Source organism: Coccinella septempunctata, chromosome 2 (genome assembly GCF_907165205.1).
Source record: "Coccinella septempunctata chromosome 2, icCocSept1.1, whole genome shotgun sequence".
NCBI classification, from domain to species: domain Eukaryota; kingdom Metazoa; phylum Arthropoda; class Insecta; order Coleoptera; family Coccinellidae; genus Coccinella; species Coccinella septempunctata.
The window spans coordinates 5,579,068-5,602,990 of NC_058190.1; the positions used below are offsets into that span (position 1 = coordinate 5,579,068).

At 35.7% G+C, this 23,923-nt stretch overlaps 4 protein-coding genes across 5 annotated transcripts in view; 2 read left to right on the forward strand and 2 right to left on the reverse strand.

Annotated features, from left to right (window-relative positions):
- LOC123308102 overlaps positions 1 to 23,923 on the reverse strand; it is a 131,906-nt gene that overhangs the window by 82,859 nt on the left and 25,124 nt on the right. The gene's annotated exons all lie outside the window — the stretch shown is intronic.
- LOC123306312 lies at positions 1,898 to 3,610 on the forward strand. The gene has a single exon (XM_044888272.1). The coding sequence runs from the start codon at positions 1,898 to 1,900 to the stop codon at positions 3,608 to 3,610; it is 1,713 nt and encodes a 570-aa protein (XP_044744207.1).
- On the forward strand, positions 5,511 to 11,063 carry LOC123306313. Its single transcript, XM_044888273.1, has 4 exons — positions 5,511 to 5,633; positions 5,775 to 6,923; positions 10,319 to 10,604; positions 10,762 to 11,063. Exons 1-4 carry the CDS (start codon positions 5,511 to 5,513, stop codon positions 11,061 to 11,063), a joined length of 1,860 nt encoding a protein of 619 aa, XP_044744208.1.
- Positions 20,861 to 22,919, reverse strand: LOC123306314. Its single transcript, XM_044888274.1, has 2 exons — positions 22,098 to 22,919; positions 20,861 to 20,909 (listed from the first exon to the last, which is right to left on the reverse strand). The coding sequence occupies exons 1-2, from the start codon at positions 22,394 to 22,396 to the stop codon at positions 20,861 to 20,863; spliced, it is 348 nt and encodes a 115-aa protein (XP_044744209.1). The 5' UTR covers positions 22,397 to 22,919.

The window sequence follows — 23,923 nt, forward strand, 5'->3', positions numbered from 1 at the left end:
AAAAATTGAAAACCCGTCAGCAGCCAATGAAATCGTGTCTGAGTATCGATTGCGACATAGAGCGACAGATTCACTCTGAGAAGAAGATGTGAAGATATATTCTATTTTATATATGTATGTATATTTTGGAAAACAAATTGCTGAGACCATAATGTCCAAAGTAAACAAGGTATTCGAACGGATCCAAGTGAATCCATGTAAAATGGTTCCGTGTAGAATCTATTCTATTCCGTTTCTGAATAAGTCCTGAAGATGGTGTTAACTTCGTGGACACTGTAATTGAAAACATACAATTTATAGGTAGGAACATTTTAAACTTTCGCTTGGCATTTATTTTTGTATCATATACCTATAATGTTAGATATAGTGATAGTGACAGATATTATCTGTTTAAACTCTTATCTCATTACAGAACTATTTTTTAATTATACTATGATTACTTTTAATTTATAATTACATAGTTTTTCTCCACATCTTGAATATTCAATTGAATAAGTTGAATTTAAGATCATGGATCCACAAGTGAGGTGAGTAGTTTAGCATCCATCGCTTGGGGATTTTGATGATTAGAACAAGAATAAATCTATATAATTTATAACAGTTATTATTGAATTAAAATACTCTTTCTCAAAGCTGTATCAGAAAAGTATTTGATAGATAGATAAAGAGATATAATCTGATCATTAGTGGAATTTTTACAATCAACCCATGTGCTCGATTTGTTATTCATTATTTTTCGCTTATTGTATGTAACATTCATTGTTTTATGTTCAGATGGCTGAGAAAAGCGTTATTTCTAGGACGAGCATTGTCGGTTATTTCAAAGATAACATGAACCAAATGCAAAGAGGGGAAAATTTCTACTCCAGTGGGAATGTTGTTCGGATGCTGTTCGACACGCCAGTTCTGCTTAGAAGAGAAGCATGAAAAATAAGAGCTATTCAATCGATATAAAGTAATATATCAATAAGGAGATATTTACTTTCAAATGGGATTGTAGTTACACATGATTTATACAAAGAAAAATTTCAGATATCTCTTGATGTGGACGATGGCATTGTTGCTGCATCGTGTTCCTGTCCTAGAGATCAGGTAAAATGCCATCACATGGCAGCTGTGTGTATGTTTGGGCATCACAATATTAGTGTGACGGATAAGGCGTGCACATGGAATGTTCCTGAAATAAATACAGAGGAGAATATTCAAACTATTGAGGACCTCTACCCAAAGACGAGAGAATACTGTGCTGTCAAAAGATTGGCAACAGACGCTGAATTAAAGCGTTTTGCCAGCAAATTAGAAGAGCCTGTTGGCTTCAGCTGGTTGTTGAAACCAGAACCAACAGAAGAATGTCTAAGCCTCATTCCATCAATTGAGGAGATTGTATTTTTCGAAGAATATTTGGAAACTACAGTTAGGAGTGAGTTTTTTGAAGTGAAGGCGAGAATAAGCCCAGATGCTATAATGAGGATAGCTGAAGCAACGAAGAGTCAGCATCGGAATGAAAACTGGCTAGTTGTTAGAAAACATAGACTGACTGCTAGCCACTTTGGAGCTCTTATTTCAGCATGTGCTAGAAATAAATACCCGACTTCACTTTTCAAGACCCTTCGTGTGGGCTATGATTTCGATCATCATCCAATCATCCAAATTTCTGTATTGAAATTTATTTTATATTTGACTGTTGCTGTTACTACGAACTTTCAATTTCATTGTAAATAAGTTATTTGTTGCTATGATTTATGTTAGAATCGAGTGTGTATGTTAAAAAAAAGATTGATTGTCAAAAAATAAAACTCTTGTCCAGACACGAAAACTTTTCCTCCTGAAATTATAAAAAATCTAAATAACAGACGGTCTTTACATTAGTGGTCCTTCGAGCAAAAAGAACGGCTTTATGGAGAACAAATCTGCGAAGTCCTTACCTGTAAGAAAAAGCCAACGAAATAATAAAGTAGACCTCCAACAAAATGAATGGAAAACTGGTGGTAGATGGTTGGAAGGGCCTCCTTTCCTTAAGAATAAAACTGAAGAATGGCCCCAATATCAGATTCCCGATTTCGATACTTCGGAAAATAAAAAATGTTTTGTAGGTGTAACCGTTAAGGTGAATTTAACAGAAGCCTTGCCAAAAATTACCAGATTCTCAAGGTGGTTAAAACTCATTCGTACAACAGCTTGGATGTTGAGATTTTTACAACAAGTCAAGAAGAAATCACCCATAGATGGAGAACTGACGACGAGCGAAGTGGAAATAGCCGAAAAACTATGGATAAGATGTGTTCAAAGTGAAGATTTTTCAGAAGAATTCCAGTCTCTTAAGTCAAGTGGAATGGTTGAATCATATAGCAAATTGTCCAAACTGTCTCCAATTTTAGATCACGAAGATATTATACGGGTCCGGAGCAGAATAATATATTCCAACGATTTAACGGATGATGCAAAATTTCCCATCATACTCGAGCCAAAAAATTATTTCACAAAATTACTAATTCGTTATTATCACAACAAAGCAGCACATAGTGGACAAGAATTTGTCGCCAACGAACTACGCCAACGATATTGGATTCTGAATATGAGGTCAGCGGTCAGAAATTCTTGGACAGAATGTCAGTTTTGCAAAAACAGAAGAGCAAAACCTGAAATTCCAGAGATGGCCCCACTGCCAGAATCCCGACTAGGTTCGTTCGTAAGACCTTTCACTACGACCGGTATGGACTATTTTGGACCTATGCAAGTTTCAATTGGCCGTAGACGTGAAAAGAGATATGGGGTACTCTTCACTTGCATGAGCACCCGTGCAGTTCATCTGGAAATAGCTCATTCATTGACCACAGATTCGGCGATAATGGCAATCAGAAGATTAATCGGTCGAAGAGGATGCCCCAAGAGAATATTTTCAGATAATGGCACAAATCTACGAGGAGCAGAAAGAGAGCTGAAAAATGCAATAGAAAATTTTGACCAAAACAGAATGACATCAAGCATGACAACAAATAATATTGAATTTAACTTCATACCTCCTTCTGCTCCTCACATGGGTGGCAGCTGGGAGCGTTTAGTTAAATCGATAAAGATAACACTGAGTATCATCTTAAAAGATAAATCTCCACAAGAAGAAGTTTTACAAACTTTATTGATTGAAGCGGAAAGTTTAGTGAATAGTCGGCCTTTAGTTCACGTTTCACTGGACAATGCAGATAGTGAAGCACTCACACCGAACCATTTTTTGATAGGTACTTCCAGCGCAGCTCAGATCCCAGGAAAATTTGACGAGAATGATTTAGTCACAAGAAAACAGTGGAGAAAATCACAACTTTTGGCTGATCACTTTTGGCGACGCTGGATCAAGGAATATCTTCCTGTCCTGACAAAAAGAACGAAGTGGTTCTCATCTTCTAAAAGAAAAATTGGTATTGGCGATGTAGTCATCATTATCGACTCGCAATTTTCGAGAAACACATGGCCTAAAGGTATTGTCACTGCAGTATATCCCGGTGCAGATGGAAACATTAGAGTGGTCGATGTTAAAACAACTATTGGAACCTACAGACGGCCTCTCACCAAATTATGTTTACTTGATCTGGAAGGAAATTATGAAAAGAAGTAATGATAGCTCATCACTGGGAGGGAGTGTTACTACGAACTTTCAATTTCATTGTAAATAAGTTATTTGTTGCTATGATTTATGTTAGAATCGAGTGTGTATGTTAAAAAAAAGATTGATTGTCAAAAAATAAAACTCTTGTCCAGACACGAAAACTTTTCCTCCTGAAATTATAAAAAATCTAAATAACAGACGGTCTTTACAGTTGCATCCTTGAACACTGAAAATAAAAGAAATTGTAATTATAGTGTGATAATTCAGGTTATGTAGCACCCTGATTCATAGACCTAATGATACATGGACTGGCTTTCAGATGGAGAACTTCAAGTCTCGTATCTGAGAGAGATGGAAGACTGGTGGAAATCAAAATCATAATATGTGTATTGTTGACTGATCCGGTACAGTGTTTTCAAATGATTTTTCACCCTACACACCATTTAGCAGAAAACCAATTTTTTAGAATCAATTGCAACCTGCCAATAATGTAAAACAATTTATGTTTGAAAATAATAAACTGAATAAGAATTGCCTGTGTTATTTTGATTGCAAGATATAATTTGCCAGGATTCACAAGGAATATAGTCAACAATACATCAATCTATATGTCATAATGCCACACCAAGATTTTGTAGTGTTGAAGACTATTTCATGAATATCAATCTTATCTAAATTTCTAAACAAAGTTGATATTGCTGAATATTTTGACAAATATGATTCTGAATATAGTATCTACTCTATCAATCTATCATCAAAGATTTATCCATTTCTAGGCAAGAAAATCCTAAACTGCAATATCACATTCATATTAGAAAGAGTAAAGTGTATATGTAGATATGATTCAGTAAGCTCCGGTGACATTGACAAACTCAATTACCTCTTTCGTTTTTCAGGACGACATGTAGTGTAGTGAATAGATTTGAAGCTCGTTATCAAAAATAACACAGCAGAGTATACGGGTTTGCACATAAAATGCAACCGTTGGCCACAATGTTCTCTGATCAGTATAACATAAATCTAACAGTGTAAAGCCACACAATAAAGAACCAGGGCCTGTAAAACATCTCTACTAGGGAAGAGCAGAGAATCTGACAAAGTTAAGCCACATGATGAAGTACCAATAAAAATGATTGAAGAAATCTTTGTGGGTCTATCAAAAAGATATTTCCTCAGTAGTAGAGAGGAAATTTAAAATTGTTCGTAAAAGAGACAATTACCACACTGAAAATTATTCCTCTTTAGTTTAATGCTTTACAAGTCATGGAATATTAAGCATGTTCCGAAAACACGAATAATTTCAGTAAATTCAATATCACACCATGACAAATGCGACAATATTGTCATTTCACAAAACTTGGAAGATAAAAATTCATCTACTATGTATTTTATCAGCACTTTGAAATTTATGAACGAGTAAGAAATAATCGATTCGACTACATGTTCACAGATAATTATTGGTGTGGTTTATAAGCCGCCACAATTGTCTTACAAGCTTTTTACTGATGCCTTAGAGTATAGTTTGAATTATGCATTGCTCAATTGTGAAAATGTTATCTGTGTTGGGGATATCAATATAAATTTTCTCATTGATCGCTTGCCTTCGGTAAAATATTTCAGTTCTATGCTCTCTTCTATCGGTATGCAACAACTCGTACGGGAACCAACCCATATTACGGCGAACTCGGAGTCTCTCATCGATGTTATACTGTGTAATAATAACAGAATAATTGGTTCTACTTTCTTTTGTCAATCTGATTTCTCTCTACATGAATGTATTGGATGTACTGTGAAAATTGAAAAACCTAAGTTGCAGCCCAGAGTTTTTACATTACGGGATTGTAGAGGTTTCGATGAACAGTTGTTGTTTGATGATATTTTGAATTCGCGTTTGCCGGATATATATCGTATGGATGATGTTGATGATAAGGTTAGACTGTTTTCTGAGACGTTGGTGAATCTTTTTGATAAACATTTTCCACCTAGAATTGTCAGAATTTCTAAAAGGCATGCGCCGTGGATGACCGATGAGGTGAGGGAATTGATGAAGAGGCGGGACAAAGCTGGGAGAGTATATAGAAGAAGTAGATCAAGAGAGAGGTGGGAGGAGTACAGACGTTTGCGAAATTTGGTTAATCATGCTATAACGAGAGAAAAACGAATGTATTTTCAGAATATGTCGATGAATGCGTCCAGTAAAGAACAGTGGCGGGAGCTGAAGTCCTTGGGGATTTTGAATGAGTCGCGATCAGATGTCGATTCTACGTTTAAAGATCCTGATGAAATCAACGATTATTTTCTAGATATTCCGACTAATAATTCAGACCAATCGATTATTGACTATTACGGGGATAATCCAATAAGTTCTGAACTTTTCAGTTTCCGCCTAGTAGATGAAAATGACATAATCAAAGTTCTCAAAAAAGTTAAGAATAGTGCGCCAGGTTCTGATAATATCTCGATATCGTTTGTTAAAATTTGCTGTCCTCATATTCTTCCATTTCTTGTGAACATTTATAACAGCATTATCCTCAGTTCTAAGTTCCCCTCTTCTTGGAAATGTGCCCGTGTCACACCTATCCCGAAAAAAGGTATTCCAAAGGAGCTTTCTGATCTAAGACCGATCAGTATACTACCTGGATTATCTAAAATTTTAGAGAAGATAATGGCAGTCCAACTTTCCGAATATCTCGAGCTGAATGGGATTCTGCCTGCGACTCAGTCTGGTTTTCGTCCGGGTTATAGTGCAACCAGTGCACTTCTCGATGTGACTGATGACATTTTTCAGTCCATTGATGAATCCAGATGTTCTGTTTTATTTTTGCTGGACTTCAGTAGAGCCTTCGATACTGTGCGGCATGATATCCTTTTGGCTATCTTGAAGTCTTGTGGAGTGTCAGGTGAGGCTCTTAACCTTCTGAGCTCCTATCTTGCTGGACGTTCGCAGTTTGTGAAGTTGGGTGACAGGACCTCATGCGCTAAATCTGTTCAGAGCGGAGTTCCCCAGGGCTCGGTTCTTGGGCCTCTTCTCTTCATAGTGTACACCAGCCAATTCACCAAGAGTATCCTTCATGGAAAAGTTCATATGTATGCTGACGATTTTCAGATTCTTTTTGATTTCCTCATGAATAATTTTGATACCGCAGCTGTTAGAATGAATGAAGATTTAGATCGGTTGGCACTTATAGCGGAAAAACATTCTTTGATATTGAATGCAAGGAAATCATTCTCTATAATTTTTGGGTCTAAAAATAATAAAAACTTTGTTGAGAATAATTTCAGGCCTGTGATCCGCGGTGATACCATTAATTTCCAGGAGAACGTAAGAGACTTGGGCCTGATTGTGGACAGCTCGTTGAGATTTCGTGAGCATGTTATGTGTTTGATCCGGAGAGCTTATGGGGCCCTGAGGATGCTCTACCAGCATAGATCTTATTTGCCTACTACTACAAAGAGGGTCTTGTGTGAGAGTTTGGTCATGTCAAAATTTAATTATAGTTCAACTGTCTACAGCTTTTGTCTTGACCAAGAAACATTAGGTCGAATACAGCGTGTTCAATATAGCTGCATCAGGTTCATATATGGGATTAGGAAATATGAGCATGTCTCGCATATGCTAAAGGCGCTGAACTGGTTACCAATAAAAAAATGTTTTGAGTATTATGCCTTGTGTACTTATCATAAAATTATAATTGAGAAATGTCCGCCATATCTTTACAACAAACTGAGGTATAGAACTGATATTCATAATCTGAATGTAAGACATAGGAATCTGCTCTCTTGTCCCCAGCACAGAACGGCCATCTTCCAGAGGAGTTTCGGGTACAATGTGGTAAAATTTTATAACGCAGTGCCAAATGAGTTCAAAACGTTTACTCTCGTAAGATTCAAGAGAGAAGTCAGGGCTCATCTCCTTCAGGCTCTGTATGCATAATATATCTGATTGTTTTCGTTGTTCCAGATACACCTCTCTTATGTTTATTTTTTTTTTTGTAAATTCTGCTCATTGAAATTGTATTGTTGTTTAACTTTTTTTTTTCTCTCTCTTTAATGCTTATTCCAAATTGTGTCACATAACAAGGGTTAAGTGGTAGAGCACCTACTAGGTGAACTTCCCCTTGAGGTTTGAATTGGGAAAATAAAGACATTATTATGACTTTAGCCTTGCGGCTTTCACACTCCTCTCCAGAGGAAAATTCACTTATCCCAGATATCTTAGATATCAAAAGGATTAAGCTCTGTTGGAACCCTTTCCAGGTTTTCGGGCTCGTGGTGGTGGTCGGGTCCGGGTCGCTCCTCGCCTCCCTGCTGTAGGTTGGATTCCTGCTCCACCCGCACTTCCTGTCCGCGCAGACGGTGTTCCTCTGCATTCCCCATGTACTTGCGTACAGTTCTCGCCGTTCCGAGCAGTACCGCCTTCTGCATGACTCTATAGATATTTTCGTCCAACTGAAGTTTCCTCAAGTTCTCTAGTAGTTTCTTCGGTATCAGGCCTGTAGATGAAATGACAATAGGGATGGTCTTGATATCTTTCAGCTTCCACTGTCTTCTGGTTTGTTCCTCGAGATCTCTGTATTTTGAAATTTTTTCAGTGTGCCTATCTAGAAGATTGGTATTATTTGGAATTGCCACGTCTATGAATAGTGCTCTGTCCTCATCCTTATTGAGCAATATGAGGTCTGGACTATTGTGGGTTATTTTTCGGTCTGTGAGAACCGTGCGATCCCAGTAGAGCTTGTGATGTTCGTTTTCCAGCACAGCATCCGGATGGTAATTGTAATAAGGAACCTTTTTCGAAGTTAGAAGTTGGTGTTTTAGTGCCAATTCTTGGTGAAGAATCTTGGCAACAACATCATGTCTATTTTTGTACTCCGTGCCCGCGAACTTCTGACATCCCCCGGTGATGTGCTGGATAGTTTCATGTGTCGCACAGCCATAACGACAGCTATCGTCCGCCACTGAGGCATCCTTGGCGATGTACTTCATGTAATTTCTTGTTGGAATCACCTGATCCTGGATGGCGAGCATGAAGCCCTCTGTCTCAGGAAACAACCTTCCGGAAGTCAACCAGTAGTTCGACGCAGATATGTCGACGTAATCATGGTTGACCTCGTTCTGGTGCCTCCCATGCAAAGGTTTGCCAATCAGTTTCTGCATTTTACTTTCTGCAGAGTGTTCGACGGTTTCCAAGTGATCCTGTTGTAGCTTTAATGGTGTAGAACTATCAGCAACACAAACTACTCGATGGAGTTCTGACGAAGCTGCCTTGCTCAAGAAATATTTTCGAAGTCCTTCAATTTCCTGGGACATACGGTTGGACAAATCAACAATTCCTCTACCCCCAAGATGTCGTGGCAGCTCTGTCCGTTCTATTGAGCTTTTGGGGTGATGTTTATTGTGTTTAGTCAGCATCGTCCTTATTTTTCTCTGTAAAGCTGCTAAATCGGTGATCGTCCAAGAGATAATACCAAATGAATAGCTCAGCGCCGAGCAAGCGTAGGTGTTAATCGCTTTTATCAGATTCTTGCTGTTAAGACCAGTTCTCATTATCCTCCTCAATCTTCGGGTGAACTCCTCCGTTAATTCTTTCTTCATCTGGGTCTGATTGATTTTTCTTGCCTGTTTTATTCCTAGATACTTGTATGTGTCTCCTTCCTTTAATGCTTCAATTTCTGCACCTTCCTTGAGTTTGAACGTACCATCTTCTATTTTCCCTCTCGTTATGTTAAGCAGTCGACATTTTTCTAGTCCAAACTTCATTTTGATGTCTTCCGAGAATCCTTCCACCATTTTCAGCATCAGTTGCATTTGTTTTTTGGTAGATGCGAAGAGTTTCAAGTCGTCCATGTAAAGGAGATGATTCAGTTTTATCATAGTTCTACTGCCGCTCTTGATGGAAAATCCGTAGTCCGTAGAATTCAATCTATGAGACAAGGGGTTCAGGGCCATGCAGAACCACAGAGGGCTCAGCGAGTCTCCTTGGAAAATTCCGCGTCTTATTGGAATAGGTCCTGTTGTAATGGAGCAATCTGCTGCTTTCATTTGAAGACTAGTACGCCAGGTTGACATGGCGTTTTTCAGGAACTTAACAATATTGGGATCCACCTTGTAAATCTTCAAGATCGTCAAGAGCCATTCGTGAGGTATAGAATCGAATGCTTTTTTGTAGTAATATTATTATTATTATTATTATTACTTTCTCTATAAAAATTCAAAATCTGCATTCCTACAAATATGTCAAAATAACTAGCAATGCACTGATAATTACAAGAAAATGCAATATAAACGCTTGGGAGACTAGTAGAACTTAAAAACTTGGTTCCACCAGTTACCAGTTTTGACGTTTTCTACTGATGTTTTTTCTGAATCCTTTCCTCCTCTAAAATTGGAGACATTAGGCCGTATTTATAAAAATGAAGTATTTCCTTCAAAGGTAAAGGTAGAAGTAAAAGGTAGAGGTCCCAAGGAGAAGGTAGAAGGAAAAGGTTTTGCTTTACTTTGTATTCATAATTTTTTCCTTTTCTTTGCAAGCAAATCCTCACGAAAAGAGGAAAAGGTATAGAGACGCGCAATTTACGGGTACGACGCACTTCACCTAGATGTTGCCGACAAGTTGCAACTTGCAGGTACATCAGGATAGCGATTATGTTATTAGTAGTATAGAGTGTTTGCTGCTACTTGGAAGTTGAGTTGTACTCGAAGTTTTGATTATTTTAGGTGAGCTGTGTTAAGATGGCAAGTGACGAGGAACTATCAGACTCCCAATTAGAGTCACAAGACACCGACGAATGCAAGTTCATTGCAGAAAGGGTAAAACAATACTCGGAAATATTGGAAAAATCTCAACTCCCAGCAAAAAAAGCGAAGAAGCAAGCAGCTATTGAGAGAGTTGTGTCAGAGTACAGACAACTGTATGGCAAAGATATGACCTCGAAAGCATTAATGAAAAAAATGGGAAATATGAAAACAAGATTAAAGAAGAAAACCGACAAGAACAAAACAGGTAACAAACGTATTCCATAGTTACTACCATGGGAAACGATAATGATGGAAGCGAAGCAGGCGGATGTGAACCCCACCGTCGCGGAAATTGCAGGAAAACAAATAAAACTATACCCCAAAAATAATGTATTATGTGCAATTTCGACTCCTTTTTGCAGGTGGTCTTGACGTAGGAGCACCAATGCAGTTTGTCCGCGATGTTACAGCCCAGATTCCACCAAAACCAGCAATAAAAATTGTAAAACGGAAAGCAGAACCATCTGAAGATGGGACCATGGCCCACGAAACCGAGGAAACTAGGAAACTAAGTAATAGTCAACTTCAGCGATTAGTGCTGCTAGAACAGCTCAAGGTGGCCCGTCTACAGCAAGAATACATCAGTGCCAAATTAAACAATCAAGCTCTTTCCGCTTCATCAGTTTTCCATGAGAACGGGAAAACATTTACAATGTTAAAGTAATAAGAATATATTATTATACATAGAAGTATATTCATTTTGTAAGTTAAATTTGTACACAACAAACTGTTTAAAAATCAAAGGATAATTAATTCTCAAAAAATGCAAACCAAAATGAACACAGATTATTTGTCCCCCTTTTCGTTTGTACGTTCAATTTAGGAACACCCTGTGTTGTTTTCTACATTTTTTTACCCTAAATTGCACGATTCAACAATTATTTTATTCTCTCAAGTGACTTGATGCCTTTAATCCGATTAACTTGGTGCTGAACCATTCATTGTCCAGCCATATGTTTATGTTTTGTTTCGTTTTTCCGATGCCGGCGTCACCTTCCACAGTCCCGTAATTGAAATTTGATGAAATTTTGTCGTACCTCTAAGGGTTGTAGCTCAGCCATCTTGAATACTTTATATAGACAATTTTTGGTGGAATTAGTAAATGTCAAAAACCTTCTGTCAAAAAAAGCCTCACCTTTGAAAACACCCTGTATATATGAAAACATCAAACTCACACTATATTTGAAGTTGCGTTGATGTTGAATTTCATGTGATAATATAGGGTCCGCTAGTATTTGATATTTAATCGGTGGGGCAGATACCTGATGATTTTCACTAGAATGAAATATTTGACCACTACACGTGTTTCGCTCTTACGATGCCATCTTCAGGTTCGAAATTTGAGAAGACCGGTTAGATACAGATTTGAAATAAAATTTTTGCATGGTGCGCACGAGAGGAACAGTTGACCAGTTGTTCAATGCTTATCAGATAATTATAATTATTATTATTTATTGATTAAAAATTGATCCAGTGCGCTGTGGCATTTTCATATCTCCACTCAGTACCATTCTGTTCGGATAATCGAACTTTATGAGTTTCATGAGATTCAATTAAACATCCTGACATTCAAATTTAACTACTCGAAGGGATACATGAACGAGTTGAATTATCGACTACTCAACTGGACCGCTGTGATCTAGCTCAAAGTTTATAGAGAAGGAACGACTTGCATCACGCAAGCGCCATCTTTTGTTTCGAAGCAAATGGAATCGGTCTGAATTTTTTAATTATTTAAAATTTATTCATCAAGTCGTATATTTATAATCCTTATTCCTAAAGGCAGTTTTTTTATCTATAGTACACTGAATCAACAAAAAATATTCATGAGAACATCTAGTAGCTGTCCGATACAAAAAATGACGAATAATTCACTTTTCGTGCCATGAACAGAACTCAAATTATTGAAGATGAAATGCCGTGCCTAAAATAGAAATTACTTCCCTGAGAGATAGTAGCCAAACCTCAGAACATAGATACATGGAATGAAAAAAAATAAACATTCCAAAGACTGGAATGAGATAGTTGCTTAGTGTCGCCAATCACAATAGGGAATTTTCCTCGATTTGGGTTATCACTGCATATGCAAGTTTAAACTGAATAATTATTATGAGTTTCATTCATAGACTAAACCCAAGAGACCCGTTTATTTACATTCAAAAGTGTCGCCTCTGAAAACTTAGCTGTCCGACTGGAACGAATACGGTTTCACTGTCACTGGTTCTTATATTCCTATGTTGCCGAACTTAACAGTTTGTGAGATTCTCTCCCATATACCCGACAGTGAATTATTTAAAGAGACTAATTTCTTTCATTCTTCTTTCAATTATATTATTGCACTTTGAAATAATGATAGTATCTTTAAATATTCCATCAATAAATATGTAGCAAAATTTGTTATATAATGTGATCATACATTATACGCTAGAGGCCATGGTGTTAAAGAAATTTGAGCCAAACTTATGGCAACACTGCAAATTTCTTCTCCTTATGAGTTGAAAAGAAATGGAGAACGTGCTTATGCTCTTTCTCTGTTCGTTAGATTAAGAAGCAACACGTTGTCAGTAAACAAGTAGGTGAAAGTAGCTAAATCTTAGGATTTTTGTATTCATTCTGAATTTCAATAATATGTTCGATATGCTGAATTCTAGGAATAAATTTGCCAAATATTGTTTCAAGAAAGCATTTTCTGCAGAAACAGCAAATTTCTTCCTAGAATTCATTGAAAAAATGAAAATTTTCCTTTTTGGTTTGAAATTAAATAACACTTCCATACTGCAGAGCCAAAGAAAAACCGGGTTTTTGGGACTATTAATATGTATGGAGAGTTTAAAACAAATGTATTTCGAATATGTTGTCGAAAAAAGATATTTGAAATACATTTTAACTTATAAATTGTCTCAAGATCGCCTTGAGTTATTTTTTGGTGCTATCAGAAGCAAGGGAGGGTATAATAACAATCCCACAGCAAGGCAATTCGAAGCCTCATACAAAAGGCTTCTAGTTCACAGTGAAATTGTCGCTTCAGACAGTGGCAACGCTGTGAATCTAGAAATGATCACAATTTTAACTTGCGGCTCAGGTTCAAGGATAACAACAAATGACTCTGGGAGAAATTTTGAAGAAGATTTTCTAAATTTCATGGAGAGGACTAAAAAGGATGTAGAAAATTATGATTATTATTGTACAGCATGGAATCTCACAATGTATGTAGAAGATATTGTGGGATACATTTCTGGATTTGTGGTAAGGGGTGTGCTCAAATGCATTACATGCATAAAATGTGCTTCTGTATTGGAAGGCAGCGCAGCCCTTTCTGACCTTCAAAGAAGAAAGACTTACGGAAATTTACATAAAGCAAGTGAAATGGTAACGAGTGTTTGCAAGGCAGCCGAAAAATATTTTCGCTTTTATAACAGGACCACCTCCGGAGTCTTGGATTCAAGAGTGAAGAATCTTATGGACATTTTAATCACAAACACGGTCCAGAATTTGAATGTTTCAGTATTTGAAGCCAAAGATTATAGAGAAGGAAGATGGGAAACGAAGCAACTACACTTGCGTGAGCGCCGCCTGGTGGTTCCGTTGTGTATTAAAATACTAAGACTGGTTAAAATATTTATTCAAGGGCCATTTGGCATTTCATGGAGATATTTCAACATGGCCGTTTTGTTTACATTTTGATTTTCGTACCGCTCGTTCAACTCGCTCGTTCTAATCACCTTATTTCGATGTTATTCGTGTATATAGTGAAAACTTCAAAATCAAAGATTTTGCTCAAAATGTCGTATGGAAAATATTGTATGGTGAAGAACTGTTGAAACTGCCGTTTGGGATTCTCCGAATATAAGTTTTTTGAATTTACCAAAGAAAATGGAATCGTAAGTATTGAAACTCGTACCATGTGACTCGGATGTTTATTGATTTTTATTTTCAGTGTTCTGAAGTGGATAGAATTTTCCGGGCGTCAAGATTGACTTGAGTAAAAGCTACACCATGTGCAGTGAACATTCTACCGAAGATTATAGAGTTAGGTTCTATAATCTAAAATCTTTGCATTTTACTTGAATTCAATTTGAATCTTTTCATCCACGCAAGTTGCTGTATGCAGGAAGCATCCCATGCATGAAAGGGCCACCAAAGGAACCACATGCGATGGAGGGCGAGCAGTTTGAAACTGATACATCGAATACTGGGTAAGTCTTCCTAGATATCTGCATTGCATAACTGAATTCATTACTCATTTATCATATATTGAATGCATATCTTTTTTACATGCAGGAAGCATTCCGTTCATGGAGAGGTCACATTAAATGGAAAGCAAGCAGATTGAAAATGTTACGACGAATACTGATAGTAAGTCATAGATATCGGTGACAAAAATAATTGAATGAATTATCATCTTATATATGAGAAAATTTATGCAATATATTGAATTAATTGTTTTATTATGAAAGCAGATTACAAGAGCTTTCCCTTTTTCAGATAGTCTTTCGAGTGTACCTGAAAGAAGTTCCCACAATCTGTATACTTCCAAGTCTTTCCCCAGAAGTGATAGAAAGATCCGAAAACTGAAATTAACAATCAACTCTTTGGAATGCAAAATATATGGTACCTATATCGATTATTTGTTCATTTAGATTTCTGATAAAGATTGTACAAATTCAACAAATTCTATTGCCTCAAAAAAATTTATTGCATGGAAATAAGAACTTTGATATATAATATTCAATATGTACTTTTGTATCCTTCATTCAAAGCTGTATTATTTGTATACAGGTGTTTTCAAAAGTGAGAATTTCGACACAATTATTCTCACCAGTTGTACATGTCAAAAAAAACCTCACCTTTAAATATACCCTATAAAATCTTCAAGTCTGTCATATTTTTTTATAAATTTCGAATAAAAATATAGCAAATCTAACAGAGTATTTCATTAATATTAATTGATTCAAAACAATGTTTACATAAAAAAACATCCTGATCACGAAACAAAGCCCTGGTACTGTTTTGTCGCTCAGGATGTTTTTTTCTGGTCTCGATTAAGTCGATATTCGAATCCAATACAAGGAATAAAATTCGAATTTCGCGCCCTTAAATTACAAAGCAGACAACTGTAATTTTACTGTTTGACATTACGATTTCAGCGCCATCTAATTTCTCAGTATGTGAAACACAGGCCCAAAGTGTAGTCGGTTTTTAGTACTAGATTAGTAGGGTCGTTTCCCATCTTCCTACTCTATAATCTTTGTTTGAAGCCTTTGGAGATCATCTGTATGATGATGATCCACTACAAGGGCATTGTATAGCAATCATAAAATTAATATTGAAACATTATTTTAAACTTAGGATTCACCATGAAACCGCCAAGCATTTAGAATCTCTTAGAAAAAATAGATCTAGAGCTCTACTAACGAAAGTTGTAGGGAATGAATAAATTTTTTTGATTTTAAATAAATTTTTTTGATTTTAAATAAATTTTGTTTTTTGTAAATAAATTTTGTTTTTTGTAAGTAAATTTTGTTTTTTGTAAATAAATTCTGTTTTTGTAAATAAATTTTGTTTTTTGTGAATAAATTTTGTTTTCTGTGAATAAATTTTGATTTTTGAAAATAAATTTTGTTTTTTGTAAATAAACTTTGAATGTTTAAGAAGTAAATTTTTTATGGTTCCACAATGTCAATACAATTAAAGGAGTTATTCGAATGAAATCACTTGAATATCTGAGAATAAAAACATTGCAGGACGTAAATAGATAATTTCGAAAAAATTTAAGGGGTCAAAAAATAGTCTTTTTTTTAGTAGTGCCTGCTTTGATTCAGGTGTCTAAAGGTGGCACCTGAAGAACAATATTTAATTTTTTCACTGGAATTGAGCTCCCATATAATGATATGGGAGCAAGAAAGGAATAGAAAAAATGTTGGTGTTGTTTTGCTATGTCGGCATGATATTCACCGCTTTTTAGGTAGATACCATCTTTAGGGAGCTTTTAAGCAGTGGCTGCTCAAAAGAGAAAAGATTATATGACAGGCACACAATACTATTTTTCCCCAACTATCATTAATCATTTACATCATCTAAACTAGTAAAGTAGAAATTTCAACTCGCACGCCTATGGGCATCGAGAGGAAAGATTCGATACAGTGTTGCCAGTAAAGATGTCTGAACGAAGAGCTCCGATATTGTGTCTTTGTTCCACTCATTATAAGGAATTTTAATGTGGGAGTCACAACAAAACAACAGTTTATAAGGGAATGTTTCGTCTCTTTGGGGTTATGTCTATGGTTTCATTCATGATTTATTCAAATTCACCGCGAAAACTATTCAAAATCGTCATTCAAATATGGGGTTTTAAAATTTAAATCGCCTTGTGCGGAGTTTACGATTCGGCAACAGCGTATACAAGACAATGAAAAGGACAATGTCCGATCAGCTTGTTAATAAAATAACAGCTGTTATCTACAGGCGCGTACTTAGTGGCCAGCTTCAACTGCAACCGGCCATAAAAATCCCATAAAATTTTACGACCTTCCTCGTTCGTTGCAGACTTCATAGACAGCCATCTTTGTCTATCTCATCAAGATAATGCATTTGTTGTCCTTTATTATCAAGGCATATATCAGTCGATGTTGCCAGCTTGTGCAATTCTCATAAAACGCTTTAAACTTTAAATACCCATTTTCATTTTTAGGTGCTTAAAATATTTTTTCTGGGAAACGGTTGAAATGGTTATTTCAAAATGTTACGTTTCAAAGATATTTCATAAAAGATACATCATTTTCGTCAGAAGTAGTATTCCCTATTGAGATAGTTGACTCAGACATCATTGACACATCAATTTTCAGTACGAATAGATAGGAAGTTTGTAAATTTTTCAATATAACGCCACTGCCTTAGTGTCGCGCTAGACAAAGGAACATCGAATGTGTGTACTACAAACAATTCATTCGTAGCACTGAATGTCCATTCCATGTATCTATGTTCTAAGAGCGAAACGCTCTCTAGTTCTCTCTAATCTTTGCTCTTACTGTTACTAACTTTGAGCTAGCTGGAGCGTCAACAAGACTCCTACCAGAATCTCATGTCTTTCTCTCTCATGTCAAAATATTGGAGCAACTGTGTTTGTTAGGAAACAGACGCAGTTTATGAGATGTTCTTGCTCTGTTTCCTCTTTGTTACAACGACTTTGAAAATAGGATATATTCTAGGAATTGAAGAAACATAAGGCTAAATTCGGCAAAATGAATGAGAACAACTCAAGTCAAAAAAACACAACACAAATAATCCACCTCATTTTGCTAGAGAATAGCCAAATCTTTTATATTGATAGGTTATCTGCCAGTACAGTATTTGGCGTAAGTTGGCTGGCAGTCGCAAAATTTTCAAAGTTTATTTTCAGATTTTCAGAGATATGTAGATGCCAAACGATCTGGAAATGTCTGGGAGATTTTCTCACTTCTCGTTCTTTATGATGTGGACACCCATCCTGTTGTAGCCGAATGTCCCCTAAATAAATCGAGCTGGTTTTCACGGAGAAATAAAAACTCCACACTGAAATACCTACCAATTATACTTTCAGTTATCGTTGTCAATTGCTGAATTTTCGGAATAATTTGATTTCGGTGAAGCTGCATATATTTGTCAGCGATCAGATCACCATAGATAACGAAGATGGACTCTCCCCTCAAATTCCTGTAATATCATTTTTTGGAGCACAGGAATATTTTGAATTTTCCGAGACCAATAGCGTATAACGGATGGATGGGGTTTTCTATATCCAGAAAACTGTGTTTTTATTCAATTTCAATAATGTCTCACGAAATTCCGTACGTCTTATGTGGTCGTCGGTAATTATTCAAACTTGTTTTTAGTTTATATCAATGGCATCTGTGCCTTATCAAAATGTTCCGAAAATACCTTTTATTCACATAAATTCGATCGGTAATTTGTCGATTTCAACAAGGTTCATTGGCTCCAACAGAGGTATAGATATCCATCTTTTCGAAGATTGATCTACTTATATATGAATATTTTCAGACTTCCGACAGTTCCGGCACATCCATATTTCTGAAACATTCTTATATTATGTATTTCACGTAATGATGGATTGTATTCTTTGATATTCTAAATATCACTTCTCTCTCTTCGTGTTCATTTCAATGTTCCAAGAATATATCTTATCTTTGTTCGTCGTGGACTAACAGCCGTTTTCAATAAACCTATGTATCCATCGTTTCACTTACTAACGATTGGAAACCATTCTAAAATATATCTACAGATAGATCATAGAAACGAAATCAGATGGTTTGTCTATCTTCAGTAACTGAAACAATGGATAGATAAGTTTATTGAAAACGGCCGTAAGCAACGCTGATTTGTAGTGTGCTATTGGGAAGGAACATCTTACAGTAGTTTAGCTGACTAGTCGATTATCTATCACGTTCATCTTTTCTCAGTGGTTATTCTACTTCTACATCATTTATGTTGAAATTTAGATTGATATTTAAGGCGTCTTTAATACACGAAGGTCTAAATTCACCTACATATGTACGTTTATCCAGTTTTTAGAGAATAACCAGATATGTTAGGATATATTTATGCATGATTGTCATTCTGTCACTATCACAGTCTTAGCAGAATAGTCTCAGTCGTTGCTTCAACGTTGCATAAATGCATAAATTTGATTTTATGATGACAGACACTGACAATGATGAAGATTATGATAGTGACGATGATTCCAAAATATATCCTTAACATGAGCGAGTATTACCATCCGTTAAAAATTAGCTTACAGCTTACAGAATAACTACTACGTATGTACACAATAAACGACTCGTCAAGAATATCTTCCGTTTTGAATCACAGTAATGCGAAAATTTCATTCCAAATATGTTTAACCTTGAAAGGTTAACTGACAAAGAGTGCCACAGATACCTGAAGATAGAAATAGGATTCGTCGAAATTTTTGAAACAATTTTAGGCCATGAAAATGGTATTCTGAAGCAAGGTGTTAAAAATTGAGAGAAGCCCCCCTCCGACCTCTCTCTAGTCGACGCTCCTGACGAATCGCCCGACTGTCGGGACAGCCGAACGAAAAACCCGAAGTCCAAGCGAAACGATAAGTTTGAAACAACTTTATTACATTCTCCATGAAGTAGAATGAGATTTAAATAATCTTCATTGGTAAAATTAGGCATAGTGATCGATTTTATAACTTAATACGAATTATCACCAAATGCTACTGAATAAAGAGGAATTTGGCAGATGTAATTAATGATATCTATCATTAAAAAAAAAAGAATGTAAAACATGGTAAGTTTTTGCATATGGTTCATAAGGAATTATTTATTTATCACTGGAGAGAAAACCGATGGCCGATTAGTTGAAATAAAGAGGTTTCCGATACAAATTCGAATCAAAATTCGCCATCTATTTAGGAACAACCTGTAACTTTTTTCTCTTGCATATTAGGGTAGTAAAATCTTAACATGGTTTAAGTAACAGTTCCTGAAAATTTCATCTTTTTGGCGTGAAGGGAAAAGAAATAGCTGAAAATTCAAGACAATAAACAGTTTTTTGTGAATAACTCAGAAAATATCCACTTTAGGGCAAGGGTGTGATGCATACACTCACATTATTTTTTAACGTAGATTCAATATCTGCCATAAAAAAATGGGGTTCTAATTTGAAAAAATTGATTTTTCACGATTTTGTCATCCCTAACTTTGAAAGCGATTTTTTCACCCCCTGTATCATGAATCGCGATTTCGATTTTTAAAGTGGATACATCAATCTTACATCTTGAAAAATCCCAAAAATGAAAATTTTCCATCCAAAAACCTCGAAGTTATTCTTGTTTCAGCGGAGCTCTATTTTCGATTTTTTTTTCGAATTTTCCCGCTCAGAGAGAATTTTCCAACCAAAACTGAAAAATGTTACATCAAAATAACATGAAATTTTCTAAGGAATCTATTTCTGCAATAAAAAAATGGTGTTCTAATTTGAAAAACGGAAGTTGACGTCATTTCCGGAAAAACCGGAGGTGCTCATGCCTTGAAAATATTTTAGACTTCATCAGCATCGTGAAATACTTATAAGTGCTGAATTTCATGAAAATACGTTCAGTAGTTTCCCGTATAAATATGGGTGAGGTTCCTCGTGAAAGACCCTGTATAGGTAAAGCAATAATTTGAATCACACATGGCAAACAAAACGGTTGAAAAATAGTTTTTGTAGTTGTAATACATGGAACCACTATTCGGTGGTTGCTTAAGCCTTATGTGCTTGCCATCAATGGCACCGATGCAGTTAGGGAATTTTGCATTTCTTTCAAATCCTTGTGCGATTTCTTGCCACTTCTCTGAACATAGTTTTGGTATTGTTTTTTCAAGTAAACAGACCCAAATAGCTTTACAGACATCTTTAATAATAGTGCTGGCAGTAGATCTTCCCACTCGGAAATTATAGTGTATCTACACTATCTGTTAAGGAACATCTGGTAGCAAGATATCTAAAACAAAAATACAAAATAATGTACTTTTTTTCACATATCAACAATCTGATGAATTCATAATTGATTCCTACAAGGGAGTTGCTGCATAAAAAAATGGAAGAATATACTAGACAGATACTGCAGAGATCTTGTATATCAACGAGGAAAGTCTGGAGATGGTGCCAAAAAAAAGCACCTTATGTATACTCGAAGCAATTGAGGTTTCTTAAAGACACAGTTACACCAAAAGAAATCAGTGATACTTTAAGTAGTACAGTAGTCGAAGAGCGCACCAATCCGTCAACTGCAACACCCACCTCTACGAAACGATTGATAAGAAAAAAAAGATCCAATCTCATAGAAGAAAAGCTGCTATGCTCGTTGGAAACCTATGAGGAAAGGATGAGTTCTGATTACCATGATAATGACGACAACAGACAGTTTTTGCTATCTTTGGTACCTTCTCTTGCTTCTCTCCCAAAATTATCGAATACTAAATGCAGAATAGAAATTCTGCAAGTTCTGAGTAAATACGAATCTGCTGCACAACAAACTCATCAACAGCCAGGTTACATTCCGCATCATATTCAACAACAGCCATGTTACATTCCACAAGTCCAACAACACCCAAGTTACAATTCACAACAGTTTCAGCAGCAGCAAGGGTACACTCCATATACTCATCAAAACCAAATAAACAATCACAATCAACAACAACCTATTCATTCTGCGGATCTACAACGAATTAATAACAAGCGATCTCTGGCAGAACAGCGAGAACAAAGTAGGAATCCGGAAGCGAGTGATTCGGCAGCGGACTCAGTTCAATCTTATCTCAGCCATTTCTCTGGAGATGATGATTCTCAATCCAGCATTTTTTAGTTTATTACTATTATAATTATTATTATTATTATTATAATTTTTTTCCATGTACTCAAATGTTTGTTTACATTCCAAATCTCCTTGAAATTTTTTATACATTTACATTTCTCAAGCAAAAAGAGATTTGTTAATTTCCTTTATTTTTTTAAACTTTGTATTGATCTCATTGTAACTTTGAATTTGAAATGAATATTCATAAATCAAGATAGAAAGTATTCGCTTCACCTTTCCCAATTAGAGTATCAATTTTCGCCATATGTAGAATCTGTGTTCTCCACAACAATATTTCGAGAAAAAGAGAGATATAGCCCAAGAACTACATACGTGAGAGTGATAACTAATTTTTCTTCTGGGGAAATGCATGTTCTCATACGAGTATTTGTTTTAGTTATGTTATTTTTCATAGTGTTGAGCAATTCATCGAACGAACTAATTGACATTCTCATATAATTGAAAAATTTTTCCTCATCCTTCCTTAATTCAAAAAACAAATTTGTGAATTGTCCTTTCGATTTTCTCTCCTCTACGATTGCATGTACCCACATTCTCCTCTTTTTCTTCTTCTCTTTTCTCTTTTTCCATAGTAAATATAATGTGGCAATTTGAACGATTGAATGTTTCATATTCAATAATCACAATTACAAAAAAACTGTTTTCAACCAACTTGCTTCCTACTCAGATCACACTTCGCTAGAGACTGTGCCGCCTTCCAAAACAGTAGTGTGTGGTTTGAAGAAACGCCACGTCGTCGTGTTATGATTGGTTGGATTTGCTCACATGTATTTCGTAATATGTCAATTGTCAAAGTAAAAAAAAAATTAACGCTCACTCTGTTTGTTATTAGAATTAAATTCAAATTTAATAAAATTGTTATAAGTATACAATTATGTTACTTAGTTCATCCATATATTTCTACTGCCAACTAAGCGAAGAATATTTCTTGAATATTAATCTATGCCTCTTGAATGATATCCTAAAGGCAACTTGCGAATATGATCCTTTTCGAAAAAGGTAAGTTAATAATACTGTGTTCAATCTAGATACGAATTTTCATTAATATTTCTTTCTTTAGAATCTTTCCAATCGTGAAGGTAATGTAAAGAACTCTATATTGTACAAATACTCCAATTGTTTAATGTTTCAGAAACCATGGACCGAAGCGTAAAAACAAACCAGCAGCAGTGGACGGTATTTCTGGATTCCAGAAATATTGACGAAGAAATTCGAAGCTGTAAATGGAAAAAAAAATATGATGAGTTGTGGAAAGAAGCAAGCACCATTTTAAATAGATAGATAGATAGATAGATAGATAATCTTCTTTATTTCAAATTTTACATAAACTACATAAGAAATGAAATGACGTCAACAAAAAACCAATTTAAATTCCCCCATTTAAGTAATCCCCCAAGCTATAAGGTTCTAGCATAATCAACATTTCTTTTACATCCTTTCTAAATCTAGAAAGACTTTTACAGGATTTGATATGGTTAGGTAATTTATTAAAAACTTTGATACACATGTAATATGGACCTTTTTCACTCAAAGTTAACCTATGGTGTGGATATAGCAGGTCTTCAGTTCTGGTATATCAGCAGAAACCAATGGAGAAATGGCAAAAAGTATGTAAATCTTTTAAACTAGATTGGCTTTTACTACTTGAGTGGATTTATAATGAAATATATCAACTGTATTCAACCTAATCACTAAAGATCTAGGTAACGGTACCTACATAATGCATATCGTACTATCCATTAGTTATTTATTTGAACCATAGTATGTAAATTACTATTTGTTATTGCAGTCCATCGCAGACTGGAAATCAAAAGTGAGGGCAAAGGCAGCCGCCATAAATAGAGAGCGATCTCAAACTGGTGGTGGCGGTCCGTCTTTGCCTCCACTTAATGAAAATGAAAAGAGGCTTCTCCAGTTGATTGGAAATGCATCTGTGTATGGACACAGCCAAAAGGAACTGGGAACTGTAAGTATTTAACATGGTTGAACCTTTCTTGTTTCTGTTGTAAAATTGTCTTTCACAAAAGTAATTAGTAGTACAACCATTTGATATTATTTTTATTATGGAAATACCATACCGGAGGACCATCCCATAATTCCTGTTGAAGTAAGTATGCCGGAGGAGCAACTTCCTAGAA